Raw genomic sequence first — 19,428 nt, 5'->3', positions numbered from 1 at the left:
CTTCGAGATCCCCCCGCTCCACACTGGCTGACATAAAATGTTTCTTCCCACGCTCACCCAGGAACAGTCGCAGTACCCGCTTGCCTGTTGTTTACTCACATGGCGTTAGAGCATATAGTCTCTATTACTGCTATCGAGTTTTGAATAGTAGAAGAGTAGGAGCCAAGATATGGGGGGAAGAATAGGTAGCGCCCATAGGCGGTGAGGAGAAAAATGTACGGAAGAGCTCAATTTGAACTGTGCCACTGTGCTGGTGAAACGGGTAGGAAGGACAAACCTAGGTCACACACGAACCAGCAGTGTACGAGTAGGCCAGACCAGGTGCCTGTTGTGTTCGATGGGAGACGATGAAGCGTCCCACAGGCATCTTATTTCTGCCTGGAAAAAGCTATAAAAGTGAGAGAGCCATAGAAAAGTCTTTTGCATACACTGGGATTGGTGTTGGACGGAGAGCAACTCGCGCTAGCGATACGGCACGTCCAAAACCCGTTACCAGACCAGTGGGCACATTACGGGGAAAAAATTATTGACACGCTCATGGGGGCGGTTTTAGTTTTCCTCTATGGGTGTTAACAGCTGTCACGGTAAGATACTCCTAAAACTGGAGACCTGAATCGGGTCGTTGCTCCCCTTTTCTCACGATGCCGCGCAGTCTGAGGTGCACAGGCACACCCGAATCGAGATTGTCGCTTCGCCCCCACACTGCCAGTAAATTGTAGTGTTACTGCTTTTCAGAATCAAATTAGCATATTACAGGCAACACAGAGCACTTTCGCTTATTTTGGGCATGATACTGACTGGAATCTTTTTGTTGCATCTAGTCTCCTCATCGCCGGGCACCGTTCATAGGAAATACATTCTGCACATGGACGTGGTGTACTCATTCGGCTCCCCCTTTCCTCTTACAAGGCGTTTTGTTTTTCAGAGTGGAGAAACGGACTGCCTGTCGCTTCAGTGGTAGCAGAACACTAAGACTCTCCCTTTGTGGACGTACTGGACGCAGGAGACACACAGCTGACTCGCATCCGATATTCCAACTCACATTCCACTTACTATCATTTCAAATATACGATATTCTTGTATCATTAATTTTAAAGGCACAGTGCTTCCTAGAAAAAAAAGATGTGCGGTCATGTTCCCCAAGTAGCGTCTTTACTCTTTGTTTCTTCCGGTGTACGAACATCTTGCCTTTTTTTGACATTTTGGGTTATTAAAATCTGAATTTTAAAGGTACGATCGCTTGCAAATTTCGGCCTTTTGGGGTACGGAAGCTGGCAGAGTTGTTTCAGATCCAAAGAACAGCTGGGCAACGTAACGAATCGAAGGCCAGCGGTAATTATGAATTTCATTCCTCCGTATCTCTCTACTACAGGCGAAAAAGCAGGCCGGGCTAGTAAAGCACTAATAGCATATACAGGCAACAGTCATTCAAGAATTGACTTGACTACAACAATCACACCAAAATAAAACATTCTACGAGAGACCTTGGTAGCCACGCCCGGCACGACGTCTAGATCCCCTTTCGTAATGATTGTTACCTATACGCATGTGCACCGTCCATTCTAAGTAGTGCTACATACGTGGGACGATGGAAGCACGTTATATGCGCAGCTTCATTTCTCCCGGGTGATTTCATATGCCCTTTCATCCACCTCATCAAGCACCATATTCTATATCCTCTGCTCCTCCTGCCGTTCATACTTCCATATCTGCCTTTTACTGGCATAGAGACTTGTTGACTCTCTTTTGTGTTGCTTCCTGCAAAAGGCACAGTCTCTCTGATGCTCGCTGGAGCTTAAGCTCTAGCCCGTGTGAGGGCATGCCCCTGCATTGCGTGAGGCCCATAACCTTATGAAGCAACAAGAGTACAGCATAAATATATGAAGCTGCTACCGTGCAAAACGGAGACATCATGATTCGAATAGCGAATGGAATGATGTGATATTTTTCTTGGGGCACATGGCTAATTTACGCAGCCAGAGGCTGCTACCAAACAAGCACTACCAAGCATTCTGGGACAAACCAGCATAAACAAGAACGTTTGGCCCGTGTAGTCCAGTGGGAAAAGATTGATCAGTCGTCTCTGTGCTACCAGAGAGGCCTCACTCTCGGGCTGCAGTTCGCATTGCTTGGCTTCCGCTTCATTTCCACAAAGTGTCTCGGCACATGCACACATAAAACTGTTGAATAGCGTCTAAGAATCAAACTCTAAGCTCAGGGATCTGTGCAGCTAATTGTAACCCACAATGGGTTTTCGACGTAAAACCTCCGCATGCGTGTATTGCACAGGTGGAATGCACCTAGTTACACTCATGCGTACGACGCTTGGTAGTTTTGTAGAAACCGTGGGTAGTCCTTTGTCTTTCATTCAGATTCTATCTAGGTCCATCGATAGTCAGTGTGTAAACGGGTCGTTAGCATCCCACCAAGGCAGCTTTGTTGAGAGATAGGCTTCACATCAAGTATACCAGGGGGAATGATCGTTGTTTTGTGTGCATTGAAACTGTTTTCGCCGAAGCACCCGCTTGCGAGCTTTAATGACTCGAGATGCGGTATCCTCTATTACGCTCTCTTTTCCACCACCGCAGCCTTAGGAGGAGCCTCTTGATGCGGGGCCGCAAAAAGTGAATGAGCTTTAACGATGCTACTTCAGCATGTAGCTGATGGTAGCGTATGCTCTGTAGCTTCCACCTCTGCGCGGTTAAACTGGCGATGGTAAATACGCTAAGATACGAACGCCAAAGAAGCCTTTTGATTAGAATTGTATTAGTAACGGACAAACATACACTTAGCCACAATCTACTACTCTATATATATATGTATCATGATCTGGCGTAGAACTGGCAAACTGGCCTATGTGCTGCTAGCTCGGTACCACAAGATGCAGTGTTTTACGCGCTTGTGCTAGGTGCTATGTGTAGTGAGATATAAAAGCTCAGGTTGCTTCGAGGGTACAGTTAAGTGCACCGTAAGTGACCTCCTTCCCCCATGTCTAGAGCTCTGAGTGGCGAGGAAAGAATAAAAGAAAGCTCCATTGGAAGGACACCTATTAGCTTTTTCTTCAGCTTATGTTTAGTCTGGAGTTAAGTGTAAGCCTAAGGGGCCTTTGGATGGTTGGTAGCACAGCACGGTTTGATGCAGCCGTTCCACGTTCAAACGTTAATTGCAAATGCAGTGAAACGCTGAATTCCTCTACAGCAGTCTTCTGGCTGCAGCGGTGAGGGGGTGGCTGGGGCCACCGAATAGCCAAGGACTTTGATTGCACCAACGCCTACTGCGCAAGCAGAGGCCGGTTTGCTAGCTTGAGTGAACTTTACATCCCCAGGGCTAATTTTAAGTTCTCTGTCAGCTGATAAAATCTTTATGGATGCGTAGGTTAGATCCCACGGACTAGAAACATATGAAAGCCATACAATGGGCGACTACTTGACCTCTACATGTGTCGGACGAAGATGGTCCTCGCTCCTTACCCCATCGAGGAAAGGAAGCACATAGGCACGTAGTCTCCGCAGAAAGCCTTTTGTAGGAAGAATAACCTGATAACGGCTGTATATATGCAGAGAAAATCACCTAGTTGTAGGGGCTATCACAGTTCAATTCATACTAAAATCCCGGACGCTCGTTTTAGGCAGACGTAAGCTCAACAGCAAGCTCAAAGAGGATTCAGTAATTTTAGGTAGGAGTATCTATCGGTAATCCAGCATGTGGTAAAATGTGGAACTTTATTTCGATGAGCTACTTTAGCAGTCGTATACCCCTGGCTTACCTGGAATGTCACATTGGGTAATAGAGTGCTCTGAAGCGGCTCATCTATTAAGCAACAGACCGGTAAGACTTGCGCACACAAACTGCTTTTTGAGGTATGATTGTCAAGTGAGCTCAACTCTTGCCCCTTTGGCTAAGAAGGCAGAGCCACACCAGGATTTGAGTGCAATAACGGTCAAGGGCTGCATCACCGGCCGTATTCTACAGTTTAAGGTAAAGGCAGACAGCAGTAAAGAAAAATGTGTGCTCTAAATTAATTTCTTAGAGCCTCACAGCAAAGCTGCTGCTCCTATTGCTGGGGAGTGAGTCAAATCAACTAGTATTGCAAGCATTTACAAAACACCAAAGAGCATGAACAAAGTCGGCGTTTCCGGCGGAAGCACGCTGCTCAGCGAGCACAGAGGGTTCATCTGAAAATAGGTATTCCTTCTGTCCCTTGGCTATAATAGAATCAAATTACCTTATAAAGAAAGGGCTGCTAGTGGTGTGAACGGCTGCAATTCGTCCAGCGCATCTTATTGAGCTAATCGAGCTAATCCTTGGAGCGGCTCCAAGCTGTGCTCCGCCGCGTCGAATGCCGGCACAGCGTGGAAAACAAGCTGCGTCGAGATGAATTTACTGGCTGAAAGAAGACAAAATGCAGGAACCCACCAGGTCCTTGAGCAGAACCCGGTAATTGCGCCATAAAAGGGCAGAAGGTGGTGCATGTGAGGTAACTTTCAGCCCCTCAGCAGGATCACTATGAAGCAGAACCTTCTGATGCCTCACATTATCGGAACACCTGACAATACACACGGTAAACACTGTGCTCGACCGTTGAATCCGCAGATGCCTTCATATGAACCCCCCCAATCACGCATGACAGAGGAACCGTATTCTACACTAGCACACGGAAACTCGAGCATAGCTGCATTCCGTTTTAGACTTTCTGATGCGTCCGCTGAGCTGTGACAGCACATTGATTAAAATTTTAGAATCCTATTAGGTGGGGGTGATCGGATCACTTCATGGACGACCTCTTAGACTTTTATCCAAAGCTCGAATTGCGCCTACACTTTCTAGGGCATTGCGCTCTAGCTATTACTGGAACAAATGGTACTCGAGGAGACCCTGGTGATTGTTTTATGAGAACAACTGTTTTCGAAATTCTGTGTTTCGGTGCAGGAATTGGATCAGATCAAGCAAAATTTGAAGCAATCAAGGCATAGAATTTACCTCCATGCACCAGCAAGAAAGTTGCTAAGTTCTACGTTCCAGCATCTTGTTGCGGCTAGAATCTGCACGAAAATCTATGTTTTCGACTCATATACTTTAGAAAACGTAGTGTGTGACCCATAAAGGGGAGGCTGATGCAGGAACAAGGAGACGCATCAGCAGCCCTTAAAAGTTCCGCCGGTTCTAGCCCTGCGTGATTATGTGTCTTCACTGCTTTTCAACAGCTAATATTAATGCTACTGTCGACAAAATCCACAACTGCAGAAGGGTGAGGCACTAAGACGTTGACGAAGGGCCTCTGTGCTGTAACAGACGACGGGGACTCGGTCATTTGTACACCCCTACTTCGCTAGGCTTTGCGCAAAGCAGAATTTTAATGCTCTTTCAGGCTACGGTGAGCACACCACTACAGTCGTACAGCTTTTGCGGTCTTTTTGATGACTTGGTTCGCTTTCTGCTGCAGCGAAGTGTGACTTATTTTCAACAGACTGTCAGCAGCTAAAACCCCGCAATTATCTTGGCTCCAGGATTTTTCCAAAGCTTTCAAAATCCTGAGGAGACTTGACCTCTGGCATTCCACCAACGAACTTCCCTATCAGATTAGTCCAAGGATTAGGATAGCATGTACATCGTTGTCGCCCGACACATCGAATATGCCCTTTTCGTTCCTGCCCCAGTCCTGTCGTGAATCAAAGCATCGCCCAACTATCCTTCATGCATGTCTATAGGTATTAGAGAATCCCAGAAATATCTCTGTGGACGGAGATCCTAGAATCACTAGCTCGTTATTAGAGCGTTATTCACGACCCGCCTAGACGTTGACCATAACATGTCCGCTGAGAATTACCCTAAGGCAAACAGACAGAGTGTAGAAATAGCACTATTGAATTTATGCGGACCAGCTAACAGCCACTTGACCTTAAGTTTTTCTTTTTTGCCCAGAGGGTAAACAATATAGTAGTGCAATCTTAGACCCGCTGTTCACCTGCATATTTGCGTAACACCAAGAATCACCTTCTTGCCCGAATCTGCCTTGTATATTAGATATCCAAGTTCTTGCTTAATGGGTGGGCGATGAAAAATAGGGAACTCTTCTCAGTTCCTGCACGCACTGAGTCTTGACGGTCAGGAACGGAAGATGGGAGAGTGAAGACGATGCACGGGGCTGAGCCACGCATCTTTGTACTCGGTGAAAATTGGTATCAGGCCCTCTAAGTGGCATGTATGTTCGTGTTATTGAGTAGTTTTTGCAGCTCGATACTTGAAGGTGCCGTGTAGTGCCGCACGCAGTAGATGTTATGTACAACAAGCTGTAACGCTACGAATGCTTGAAGGATGCAGCTATGCGCACCTTCGTTGCCCCCCTCTCCCCTCATCTCGAGAACTCTGAGGGTCGTAGATAGGAAAGGATAAGGCTTTATGAAAAACATAGTTCTGCTTTGAGTCTGGAGAAACGTGTCACCGTATGGAGAACTTAGACGAAGTATAGACACATTCTATCGTACTCCGTAATGGCAAAAAAGCGATAGTGCTTACTGTACCTTGTGGAGAATCTGCCGTTTTGCACAGCCCCGCCCTCGAGATTCTTAATAAGCGCTCGGCGAGTTATCATGAGCAAGAGGCGCCAGCACACGCTGCGTAAATTTGTTATGCGCTTCTGAATGGGCCGTGAATGGATACCGTTCTAGCCTTGGTCATGACAGAGTGCGCTACAAACTGTGTGTGTGTGAAAGAACCGTATTGCCTTAGAGTAACGAGAATATTGCCAATGGCCAGACTCATGATCCCCTCTCCTGGCCCCGGGCATCCGCTTTATCTCGAAACTGCAGCCCTTAGCCCGTAGACCTGTCAAGCATGCAGTTTACACCTGCGAGAATCTTCTACCTAAACTATGCAAGCTCGCTCTGTAAGCCTTTAGCGTAACGAGCTAAGCCATGCTTCGGTAGCTTCTCCTGCTTTGGTAGTATTTGACTTAGTACTAGAAAAACGTTGCCTGTTTAGCTAGGGTTTCCGTACATCTTGTTTTTTGCAAAATAATGCGGCTCAACATGACAAGAATCAAAATTGTGTGCATGTGCCCTAGATGCTTTGCGCAACTAGCTGCGAAGGCTTAGAGTTCTAGGGGGAGAAGCACAACAGAGCATAGCCATCCCTCTGTGTTTATGCGGGGGCCTGAGGGGTTAGGCCAGAGAGAGTAAAGAGCGGGTTCGAGTGGGCAGTGGATAGCTTTCAACTCAGTTTTATGTAGGTTTTGGTAATGTGGTTTCCTGTGGATACCGCCCTGGGCCACTCGCACCCGGAGCGTGATTCATAACCCTGCACCAAAGAGCCGCAGGGGGAGCCACGTGTCAGCGGTGCGTGAAACATCATATATCTTTTCAGTTTCAAGTCAATGTGTGTTTCGCCATAGGAGGGAAGGGACCTGCCTCTACCATGTCACAGCTAGCGTGCTGAGGCTAGTTGTTAAGAACGATACTCACAATCAACCAATGCCGGTCATACTTCAAAAATTGGGGCCTTGTTGCTTATTAAAGCACAAACACGGATTATGACCCCTAATTATGGGGCGGACCCTCACTTGTGGCTGTTTTGCAGGACCTGTGCATTCGGGCCGCTGGTCAGTGAACCTGTGTTTGGGCACCCAGGGGGGTTGCAGCTTTAATAGAGCACATCCAAATTCCTAGTAATTCATTGGGGAATTGCTTGGTATATAAGGAATATATATGGCTAAACATCTTTGAAATATAAAAACAGCTCTGAACAACCCACTACTTGTTTGCCTTTTACTGCTGTTGAATGGAATTCACTGAGCCGATCCACTCGTCGCGGTTTCGCGGGGCCCACGTGTGCATCGATTGTAGTTCGTTCGTGAGTCCTTCCTGTTTTATCCTTTTCATTGTCCGTATTCTTTTCACGGGTATATGCTCCTCTTTAGCTTTCCTTAGGCTGTGCCATGCCGCATCATTGGCTCAACTCCCCCTGCAGTGCCATTGTGCCAATCCTCCAGCGTGTTGTTCTTACATTTCCCCCCTTTTCTGTCTTGTCCATTTCTTCGCTTCCTTTCAAGCAGATTATGGTGTTTTAAGACCATTCTGAGGCCCTCAAGGAGGTATTACTTGCCCCGGTGAGCCGTAGAGAACCGATCCACTCACGGACCAGTCAGCCACCCAACATGCGCAAACAATACAGTGAAAAGTTCTTCACCTGAGACCCTAGATGCTTCCAAGGGCTCTATCTGACACATATACTGCCTCGACCAACAGCCTCTTCCACAGTCTGAGGCGCCTTTAGATACGTTTCACGCATATGAGCCTCTGCTCCTGCAATGCGCAGATGAGTAGCGCGCAGCAACAGAGTCCAACAGTGAGGCTGTGGACCACTCTCTTCATACTACTTGTATCTATTCACGCCCAATTTGCTACAGTGATTGCAGACCGAGCTTCGACCGGAGCGGGGGGTCCCACAGGGGCCCCTCTAAATCTCCTTAATCGTATTCAGGCCATCTCGCAGCATACACATCTCGCTCAAAATCCGCAACAGCAGTTGCAGCACAATATACAGTATGGGGTGAACGTTAAAGGTTTTGTGACGCCCTCACCTACATTCTTGCACCTCCAGCAGCAGGACATTGGTGCCGACATTCCAGCAGGAGTAACAGCGAACACACAAACGGCAACAGCTATACCAAATGAAACAGTGCCAGGAGCAGCAGCGACGGCTTCCTCAGTGGAACTCTTTGCACAAACGGAACCAAATGGCGCAACTACGCCAGCCTTCCCTCCAGCTGCGGCACCTGGTGCGCCCGCCGCACCAGTGCCTGCCCTCCCAACTACCCCATCTACAGCTGCTACAGCTCCTACAGCAACAGAGACAACGCTAGTACCTGGAATACAGCCAGTAACACCATCGCAATCGACTCCACCAGCAGCGACTGCAGTAGGACCATCAGTACCTGAGGCAACTCCAGCTGCCTCAACATTCCCCCCAGCAATGGGTTCTCCTCAGCCAGCAGGGTCAACTGTTCTTACGGGAACGAATGTACAGGTAACGCCATCCACAGCGGCCACAGTACCAGTAACTCCAGCAGCAGCACCAGCACCAGCAGCAGCACCAGCAGCAGCAGCAGCAGCAGCAGCAGCACCAGCACCAGCAGCAGCAGCAGCACCAGCAGCAGCAGCAGCACCAGCAGCAGCACCAGCACCAGCACCAGCACCAGCACCAGCACCAGCACCAGCACCAGCACCAGCAGCAGCACCAGCACCAGCACCAGCACCAGCACCAGCACCAGCACCAGCAGCAGCACCAGCAGCATCGCATGAAGGAACAGCAGCGCCCAAAGATGCAGCAGCAGAGGCAGCAGCTGCCGCGGCAGAAGCAGCAAAGGCAGCAGCAGCAGCAGCAGCAGCAGCATCTGCCCAGGTTGCGGATGTACAGCCAACCACACAAAGTACACCCATGGATGGTGCCACCATGCTGATTAACGATGTTGGCGTTCACTCTGTACGTTCGCTACTTTTGACTGTCAATAGCCTCGGTTCAAAAATGGTTCTCCACTTATATTCTGTGTATACCTCTATTTGCTTTCAATGCGTACATTTCTGCCTGCGTGCCTCCCTAATAGTAGCCTTTGGTGGCATCTAGCTTCTCTTTGCCCTTTTCCATCCATTCCAAGCCATCCGACAGCTGTACTCCTTTTCTTAAATCAGTCGGCGTTTCCTATCCAATTTCCATGTGGCATTATTGTTTCAACTTCACGTATGCGGACAGCGGTGATTTATATAAATGTGAGGAACTCTTCTTGGACAGCAGCACAGCCAGTCACTGCATGTTTCCCTTTGCTTGCTGAACCAACTGTGGCAGCGTCGCTTTCGATAATGCACATGTATGTATACCTCAACAGCAGAAACGTTTTATCGTTCATTGCAATATGCCTACGCCGCTTTGCCGTTTAGCGGCCGGACTGTCTGGCAGCCAATGGCAAGAACAGGGGCAACAGTTGCCCTTCCACCATGGCCAATTATAGGAGCAGTGAAAGGACGGTGGTCTACCCTGCAGTGTGCGTGTTCTTCGCAGTATTCTCCCCTCTTCCTGTGTGATACCGCGTGGTTGCTGCTCCTGCCTCGTGTACACATTGTCTCTAGTGTACTGTTTGTAGTTGAGATATTTCTGTTGAATACAATATGGCTTTTATCCGTTTGGGTGTTGCGTTCACCTTGCCTGAGCATTCTTTTGCAGGAACAATATTTAGCGTGATTTCCCCTTTCTCTATTGTGTGTGCGCTGTGCTTCATTGCTTCTGTAGTCGTCTCGCGCTGTGTTCTCCTTTCGCAGCCATATCTTTCATTCCCTTCTCCTCCTTTCTATGGGTCATGCGTGTGCTTGGGTATCTTTCTCAATCGTTGAATTCGTCGTTTTATTCCTTGGACACATGTTTGCGCCTTGCGTCGTATGCAGGATTCGGACGTCTGTTTGGATAGCTGTTCGTGCTGGCCCGTCTGGACGCTAAGCATTTTAGTGTTTTGCTTTTATACAATCATCACCTTCATCGCCTTCTACATGACAGCCGCGCTGTATTCACAGGCAAGGAGCTCCCTCCACTGTGGCCCAGGCAGAGAAGAGAGGAAAGTGCGGGGGAGGGCGGGACGCATGTGCATATATGTTGCCAAGGCAAAAGTCAGATAGACACAGAGCGAAGAATGGTAGGAAAATCCTGATTTTTTGCAAGACTTATTAGCTGTCTTTGGCAACTTCTTGTGCCTGATGTTTCCGCCGCTTTCTCTCGAATGGCCCAAGCTCTTGGGCCTACGCCTCTATGAGTAAGCATTATGCTCCCAAAACGACTCATGCTGTCTTTCGAATCGTTCATTTTTTTCAGGGCCTGGTAGCTTCAAACTTTTATAGGGGCGGAGGCAACTGGCTTTTGGTGGCAGGGGGTACGGGCCTGGCTGTTGGGGGCCTCGTTGGGGGCCTCGTTCCTCCTTCTTGCTGGGCCGGGGCCCTTTATTTGGGTGGCTCTCTGATGAGCTTGTTAGTGGCTACTGTCCTGGTGGGGCGTCGGGGAGCCTGGCTAGGTGCTCTGGGAGGCCTCGGATGTGGCGGTGTCATTGGAGCTTTTATCTACCCAAGCATGGGTATTGCAGGGATCGTGGCATCCACAGTCGTGGGACTCCTTCTCGGCATTGTCCTGGGGTTCGCTCCAATCTTCCGCGGGCTCAAGATAAATGAAAGATACATCTGTTCAGGGCTAAGATCCAGGACGCCTTCAAGGTGGGGCTCAGGCACTCACATCAATCAAGAGAGCGGTATCTCCTATCTATTTGTCTCTTGATAATCGCGGCATTTATTAGCTGGGCGCAATGCTGGATTCACACGGCGGGGTAACATGATGTGTTGTACTCACAGCTGTATGTAAACCACAGGCATCTGGTAACACGAAACAGCAGCCTCTGTGAACGGGGCAGCTACCTCAGCGATCGGCAGAGGAGATATACACGCCATTTTCTTGTGTAACTCGCTTTGCTTGCATGAATATGGAGTTCTGTGAGTCACAAGTGCATCTATCATGAGCTTTCTCTGGCCGTCTGAATGCGGTTTTCTTGTATGGTTGTCATTTTGCTTCAGCCACACACACGATGATGCTACGCGCAACTACGATGTGGCCAGCGTCACAAGTGGCCAAACCGCCTCACGCAGGTAGGCGGCACTTGCTCTATAGTGGCTCTTATGCATGTAACAGACCCCTTAGAGTATATTGCTGACGGCTTCACGAGTAGTGCGCCAGTGTTGCGGATCACGCCATTTTCCAAAAATGCACTACTGGGATACAGGCAAAATGTGCAGGGCTAGTCGAAATGATGAAATATACAGTGTATGACGACACAACACATGGGCATCTTCGCATCCACAATTAACCGCCTTTTAATAAGTTTTTGTTCTGTTCCATTCGTTGACTGAATCATTTACGTTGTTGAAACCACAAAGGGTTTAGAGGGAAGGACGGGTTGATGCTCCGGGTTGTCCTTCTGCTTCTGTCTCTTTCTCGGTTTTAGGGCATAGATTTAGACCTCCACTGTGACTCTTCTCTTCTGTGTCATACGTCTCTCTGTCATTTTCTGTATCATTAAAGGCCCCAAGTGAGAAAAATAGCACAAGGAGTCGGTGACCCCTTGTATACCTGTGGAGGAAGGTAGAAGGTTCTCTGGTGTAATTTGCGGATGCAGGCACAGATCGGTCCCCAAACTATCACAAGGCTCCCAACGCTACCCTCAAGTACCCCAAAATTCAGAGAATGAAGGTGGTGCCCCGAGCAAAAGCACGGCGGATGTCTTAAATGGAGAACCGGCGCCGTAGATAGCACCGTTCTATCTACAAGCACTGTTAACAATATGAACGCTACATCCAGCAGTCACAGCAGGGGCTGTCACGTCAGCAGATGCAGAAGAGGCAGAAGTAGGGGTAGCTGCGTAAAAGGGGTACGTTCACGCTCAAGTCTTTACGGCGCTACTACGGGCAGAAACCATGGCCAAGGAAAGCAATTTAAGAACCCCAAGGGTAGTTTTCCAAAGCGGTAGAAGGGGGGAGCTGCCTTCTTATGCATCTCAATATTGAGAACACCAAACGATTATTTAAAACCCATTAGGGTGCAGCAGGACTTTGCTGCAGTAGCAGTGCTACAAGGACTCCTGCTTGACAAGCAGAGCTGCCGCACGGATGGCACCCATCGTATTTATCGTTATGCTGTCACAAAAGGCCAACTGGCTTGCTGTGGATATGATTTGTCGTGCTCTTATGGATTTATATTTATTGAGAGAGGCTGAACTCCGACTAGCAGCCATCTGCCGTTAGGCTAACAACGAGCAAACGGGCCTGCCTAGTGATATGCTTGAAGGCATTTGGCTTGATGTACATTTCTGTCAGCTAGCATATTGTAATTAGGCATACGCAACTATCTCACACCCGTTGGAGCTACTCGTAGAGTCGACACTCTGCGGGAGGCACCCACAAGGGAGAGAGTAGCAGAGCTGCTACTGCATCAATCCTGCAGCAGCGTTGTTTTTTGGAGCTTCCTCTTACTTTGTTTCTCTCACCGTTCCCTCTTCAAGCTCTCTTTGGCTCGGGCGTCTCTCTGCGCTCCCATTCTCTACCTACAGGAGCAGCAGCACGGTTATCATCAGCAGCTGGATAACCCCCTGCGGCTTCAGTAGGCGTCAACGGGGTCTGCAAAGTCGTTGCATTTCGATATCCAGAGCATACAGTGGAGACACTTTCCTTGCCTAGTTCGGTGCAGTTGCCTTGTTTCGTAAAGATTGATTTATGACTCCCAAAACAAGTAAAGCTTGATGCTATTGGCGGAGTTGATGCAAGGGCCGTTAGTCCGCCCACATACTAGGAAGGATTGACGCTAGCAGAGGACGTAGCGGAGCATCACAAGAGCATGCATTGTACTGAAGAGCTCAACAACAGGCTTTGGGTGGACTACTTCCTCACGGAGCCCTCATTTCGCAAGCAAAATCCATTCTAATTCATCGGTCAAAACAAGTCATTGAAGCGCCGGCTAGCTGCCTGCAAGCTGTCCACAGTTTTTTTAAAAATTCAGACATCACTGCCTAGAAGTGCGCGTTCTGCATCTGTGCGCTGCGTGTGAGCTTCCTCACGGAATTGCGCATCCCTCCAGCGGCCATTGGGTTGAATAAACACCTCAGGCGGAGTAACAGCAGCAGGATTGTTCATGTGTTGTAGGGAGTAATCATAATCTGAAAGGCGGGCATAAGCCACGGGCACATCCCCCCTTTGGAACTCTAGCTCATCCCTTCCTGTGACCTTCAAGAAGATCTTATGAGAGGCAAACTTGCATACACCATAAAGAGTGGGGATAGTCTGAAGGCAGTAGAGGAGACAAAGAGCTACTTCCATGGTAACAAAGGCCCAAACAAACTCCTGCCTCTTCCCCAGATAGCGCACCCTTGGGTCCGTAGGATCGCCCGTAGCCAAGAGTACTAGCAGGGTGCCCCCAAATCCAACACATAAGAAGTAGATCATGCCTTCCATGGTACGGTGAAAGATGCCGCAGATAGCAGAGCTGTACGCAGACCTTGCTGGTCCGCATAACAGCCGCAACGCCATCATTAACAGACAAATCAACATCAGCAGTGCAAGCTCGGCAGACAGAGAGAAAGCTACAAAATAGAACAAAAGTGGGGCTTCCTCCGCCATCTCAGGGCAGGTCACCAATAAGTATATGCCCAAGAAAATGACAGCAGATGAAACTACGAGCTGCAGTGTTCCTATAATTGTCGTCATCCAGTCATCAAAGTCCAGCTCGTGAGAGACCGTAAATGCTTCGTTGGATGGATCTGCTATGGAGTAGCTCCTAACAAAGCCTGGGGCAGAATACGAGGCAGACATGGGGCGGACGTGAGACTGTTTGTTCTCTAAGGCGGAATTTTGGGCGCCTATCTCAGCAGAATTACAAAACTGATGCTTGGGAGGACGCTCAGTGTTCACAGACACTGCAGGTGCACCACACATGTCTTCCCCCCACTCGCTGACAGCTGCTAAGTCTTCACCACATGCCTTATAAGCGAGCTCCATTGTGGTGGTGCGCTATGATATGCTGCTTCCACAGCGGTATGGAGAGAGAGCCGCGTAGGCCCCTAGGCACCGTGGGCTCTCCTCGCTCGCAGCTACTACGATGCAAAGAAATGCTCCGTGCCACCGCACAAAATCCTCCGTGGAGAGAGAGGAAAGGAAAAGCCTGCCTCCGATGCAGTCCAGAAGGCTGAGCAAAAGGTCCAGAAGAGGAAAAGAAAGCCGCCCTTTTGCACGCGGTCGTGCAAAAGATGCAAGAGGCAGAACGCGACTCCCAAGTCTCGTTAGATCCAAGCCCACGCAAGATATCTGTGAGAAAAGATCGATGTCCTCTTACTGACGAGATAAGTGACCTCCGAAGAAAAGCAAAAAACTGTATGTACGGCTGAAAAGTCTTCTTTCCGCCAATCCTCCTTTCTCCGCAGAACTGAGTGCTGCTCTTGCACTTTACGATCACAATATATTCTTTAAAGAATCCTCATATCAAAACGAGCCAAAGGGCATAGAAGGATTGGAGTGCTCAGCCTGGCGATGTACAGCAGAGCTGTCCAGCAGCGGCCGACAGGAGGTGCAGTTGGAAGGCACAGGCCGGATGGAAAGAGGCTAGGGAACCTCATTGAGGTTTGAAAAGCTCCTGTATGATGTATAGTGTCTAAATTTAAAATGCTCCATGCTCGAAATCTAAGAGTGCTCATGTGATTGATAAGTAGTGTAGCTGCAGGGTCCAGCTGAAAGACAGACTTTCCGGTTCAAGCAAAACTCGTAGAGTCGTGGATGGCAGATCTTCAAGTTATCCGGTGGCAAAATTCAAATTAGAGACCTAACCGAATTATTTTTCACCTATGTGCCCTCATCGGGCAGAAACGCCCCGGCACGCCGTGCATATGCTGTCCTGGTGGATCGCCAGTGGACAAATTCCCTTCGTCTTCTAAGAACTCAGAAGTTTTCGCAATTCCATTAGTGAAACCAGCAACTAATTATGATTTTTCTTCGCATTAGGCCATGCATAGCTCAGACTTGATGGCTCAAACCTTCACGAGGGATAATTCGCCCCGTGGAGTGGAATGTATGGGCAGAAAAGACTTGATATAACACTATTCAATTAAGAGTAGGCATTAACCTCACTGTTTGGGTAGGCTCTTCTCAAGCGTCTCTTTTAGCAGCGAAGTCTCAAGAAATCAGCGCTGCGTTTGTGCGCCAATAGTTACGTGCTACTTGGTGCGATTGCTCGTAGGAAGTAGCAAAAGAGGACACCCCAGGTGTTGCTCTCCTCTCATGCCGGAAGCCTGTGGACTGGGGGCAGGAAGAGGTGGGAGCTTTTAAGAAGGGCAGGAAATAGCTTTCTGTCATGTTTTGTATTGGATCTCGTGTCAAACACCTCCGTACGGAGGCCTCAGTCAGGACATCATACAAACAACATATGGTTCTAATCAGAGGCCACCGAAGCAACGGAAATTCTTCATTTCGTCCTAAGGCTTAGGATACATCCGCAAAATTCTTTAGGGCACTTAATTACCACCGGTTTATTAGGTGGAGTGGTCTAGCCTGCACTTCGCCGTTAACATAGCAACAAAGAAATAAATAATTCGCCTTTCTGTGCACATATATTGCTCACTGCAAAGCGCTAAAGCAATGTTGTGTACGTGTGCACTAGATGCTTTGTGCAATTAACTTTAAATACCTGGAGTGCTCAGAGGGTGCCCCTACACGCACCTTTGCTGTCCTTCACTCAACATACCGAATTCCTGAGGGGCGCAGACAGGGGAAGAGGGGAAGCCTGAACTGAGCCTAACCTTAAACGTCCTATTACAAAAACCTTGAACAAATCAGCACAAGAGACTCTACTGACGTATGTGGTGTGCCCGTTATTGTACACGCTCTGCTAGACAGCTACAAAAAGACTATTTTACTTTGTTTTTCAATAAATGACTGCAGAGTGCGGCTGTTGGCACACCACACATTACGGAGTTGGCTAGCAGCCATACTACAGGAACATATGCTGCGGTCTGCTGCACTAAATAGTCATATGCACCAGTTTTTGCGAAGCTCCGGAATATGCAGCTCTTGGTAGTCCAATGCGCTGATTGCCTCAGCGAGTTCCCTCTGGAGTTAGACTATGGAAAGGAAGGCACTATCGTTTAGCCAGACAAAGGCTCTTCTTCATGCTTACATAGTGATTTTGAGTAGCAACCCCTACATGAAGACCCCAGGAGGAGGCAACAGCGGCACACTTAGCATCGCTGTGGTTCACAAATACGGTCGAGGAATGAGGGCTCTCGAATTTAGAAGCCGCACACATTCAGCTCTGTTCTCGATGCATTTCGATATGGCATCAAGGCTATGCCGGAACCTCCATACTGAGCCTTAGGGGCCACAGGTAAGGACATCATCCAGACCCTTGTATGTATACATATACTCCTGCGTGTGGAGCACCCTCGCCACTGCCCCACGTTTTTCCACCGGTGAAGGATCTCTCTCAAAATAATTGGTGGGAGACAAACTGAAAAAGACCATGAGCGCCCAATGGCTGTTCAACTTTAGCCGAAGCACGCACAAGGACGGCACAGAGCAAAATTAAGATAGAGGCACCTACTGCAGCACCTGTTGCTGCTGGCCAAATTAAGGGGCTGCCTACTGGTATGCAGACTCCCGCAATACGGATCCCCCAGCATCAGGAAAGGCTTTGCGTTGCATGAGCAGCCAGGCACCCCGCGCTTGCGTGAGTGCTGGCTGTGCCGCTTGTAGGTCTGCACGCGGGTCCGCCGCACGAGTCAGCACAAGGCATAATAGCACCGTCGCAATCTTCTGCTTTTGCTGCTGTTGTTACCGCTATTGTTGCTGCTACTTTTCCCGCCGTCGCATTGACATCAACAGCAAAGGAAATAGTCTGTGCAACCACGCCCTCCAGACGTGCATGGGACTCCTGAACGTCTCTTTTGCTGTCTGCCTGTTTGTTTGATTTATTCTGTCCCCTTTCTACTGTGAACAACGCAGTACTCTTCATATGCTGTTCCTGCTTCTCTCCTTTAAAAGAAAAATCGCCCAGCAGCAGCAGAGGCGCTGGTCCCTCAAGGCCCCATATCCGCACCTGCAGCGCCTTGTTCCTTAGAAAGGCTGCAGCTGCTGCAGCTATTTCAGGCTCTGCTGCTAATTCTGTGCTCCCACTATTAGCCTTCTCATTCGCATGTAGTGGGTTCGAAAGTGGACCGCTCACTGATGCTGCCGCCGCTTCGTTTGCTGCTGGGGCCTCCTTGTGTGCTCCTGCTGCCTCACTATATCCTGCTGTTGCGGGTGGCTCGTCTTCCTCACCACGGACTACGCGTCTTCCACCTTTCTTGAGGCAAGGAGAAAAGGAAAACTCGGGAAAGTCTAGCAGAATCAGCTCCTCGAGCACTACCGGGTCTTCGTCTTTCTCAGCACCGGTAGGAGCTTCTGCTCCCGCCGACGCTGCTAGTCGCTCCCGCTGGTTTACTGCGGAAACAAAGGGAGCAGACGCAGGGACGGAGCCGGAGGCAGTGTTCATTGGGAGCGCAGATTATCTGGAAAACCTTTTCCGATAGTGCCAATAGGATGTAAAGATACTGCTCCCCAGCTTCATCTGGCGTGAAGAAGTAGCAGTAGCACCTGCTGGCCTTTTATGGCGGTGAGCTTTCAGCGAATCGAGGGGCTGCTCTCTGTGTTGTTGCTGTGGCTGCAGTTGACGGCGGCTTTCAAGATCTCAAAACGAGGTGCAAGGAAAACAAGTGCAGCAAGTTTTCACTGGCAGCACCACCCACGACAGAACCAAGCAACTTTTCAGAAATCTGTGTAAGAACGACCCCGTCAAACATTAAAATTAACAGTCTTCGTTCGATTCTATTGCTGTACACCATGACGAAGCCTCGCAACGGCAGCCCCCGGCGAGGGCCCCCAGCGGGGACTTTGGGGACCACTGAGAGGACAACTGAGGTACACATTCAGCACAAAGCCGGTACAAAAGTCGTGTTATAAAAAGAACCACGTATATTTTAATGCTACAGTCCATATGAGTGAATATAACAGCAAGGCCAGAAGCAAAAACAGCAATCCTGCGTCTCCTCTGCCCGTGCACCCATAATTGCAGCGAAACCAGTGACCTTCCTGCTCACTGAGATTGCATCTGACTATTCCTGAGCTGCCACTGCTGTTGCTGAATCCGTTTGTATTGCTGTGGGTGAGTCAAGTCTACATTTTCCCCAAAGCCCCGCAACCGTCTGTGCTGTGAAGAGCCAGGGTGTAGCGAAAGTAGTCTGTTGCTTCGCCCACCAAAACTGGATTATTCAGCGGCGATTGAACAATTCAGGTTAGTGTGAACTGTTTAGATCTTACAAAAAAACATGTTTCTCCTCTGTGCATTGCTTTAGCAATCATACCCCTGTTGCTGCTCCTGCTTGTGTTGCCCAAAGAAGCACGTAAATACATGAATGGCCACCTGAGAGCCCCCAACTGTTGCAGTGGTCTCAGAGCAGTAAGCGTCCCGCTCGCTGACCTAAACGAAAGACGCAAACTCCCGGCCGAGGCACACGACCGATTTCCGCCCTACAAACAATTTAGTCGATAAAAATCCGTGAGTCAACGGCAGATTTTCCGCTATAACATAGTTTCGCTGGTATTAAATTTGACACTCCGGCCGAAGGCAAGTGTGGCGAAAGCAGCGAACATTTCGACGGACTCACGCATAGCAGTCAAGATTTCCTCCTGTCTCAATGGCCCATCAGCTTTTCAGCGCAGCGAATGGTATGGCAGGTAATTTCGCTCCTCAAGCTGTTACAGCTGCTGGTCGCGGTCAAGCTGTTGTTGGCACTGCAGCGGCAGCAGCAACAGCTGCAATCTTTCGTGCATC

At 49.0% G+C, this 19,428-nt stretch overlaps 2 protein-coding genes across 2 annotated transcripts; one reads left to right on the top strand and one right to left on the bottom strand.

Annotated features, from left to right (window-relative positions):
* The first annotated feature begins 8,313 nt into the window (after positions 1 to 8,313).
* Positions 8,314 to 12,329, top strand: LOC34620162 (ice-structuring glycoprotein). The gene is made up of 7 exons (XM_026334781.1): positions 8,314 to 8,560; positions 8,678 to 9,288; positions 9,328 to 9,480; positions 10,434 to 10,559; positions 10,855 to 11,246; positions 11,601 to 11,672; positions 12,200 to 12,329. Exons 1-7 carry the CDS (start codon positions 8,314 to 8,316, stop codon positions 12,327 to 12,329), a joined length of 1,731 nt encoding a protein of 576 aa, XP_026190566.1.
* A 1,242-nt stretch (positions 12,330 to 13,571) lies between these two features.
* Positions 13,572 to 14,570, bottom strand: LOC34620163. Its single transcript, XM_022733425.1, has one exon. It carries the CDS (start codon positions 14,568 to 14,570, stop codon positions 13,572 to 13,574), a length of 999 nt encoding a protein of 332 aa, XP_022593437.1.
* Between the last annotated feature and the right edge of the window lie 4,858 nt (positions 14,571 to 19,428).

Source organism: Cyclospora cayetanensis, unplaced genomic scaffold, assembly GCF_002999335.1.
Source record: "Cyclospora cayetanensis isolate NF1_C8 unplaced genomic scaffold, CcayRef3 CcayRef3_contig_5, whole genome shotgun sequence".
Classification (NCBI taxonomy): Eukaryota; Apicomplexa; class Conoidasida; order Eucoccidiorida; family Eimeriidae; genus Cyclospora; species Cyclospora cayetanensis.
Note: the sequence above shows the minus strand (reverse complement) of the source record. Positions and strands in the feature narration are given on the sequence as shown.

Coding starts and splice junctions, on each gene's coding strand:
- LOC34620163 (XM_022733425.1), bottom strand. CDS start 14,570: ATGGAGCTCGCTTATAAGGCATGTGGTGAAGACTTAGCAGCTGTCAGC.
- LOC34620162 (XM_026334781.1), top strand. CDS start 8,314: ATGAGTAGCGCGCAGCAACAGAGTCCAACAGTGAGGCTGTGGACCACT. Junction 9,289..9,327: donor CACCAGCAGCAGCACCAGCA/GCATCGCATGAA, acceptor AAAGATGCAGCA/GCAGAGGCAGCAGCTGCCGC. Junction 11,673..12,199: donor GGCCAAACCGCCTCACGCAG/GTAGGCGGCACT, acceptor TTGCGGATGCAG/GCACAGATCGGTCCCCAAAC.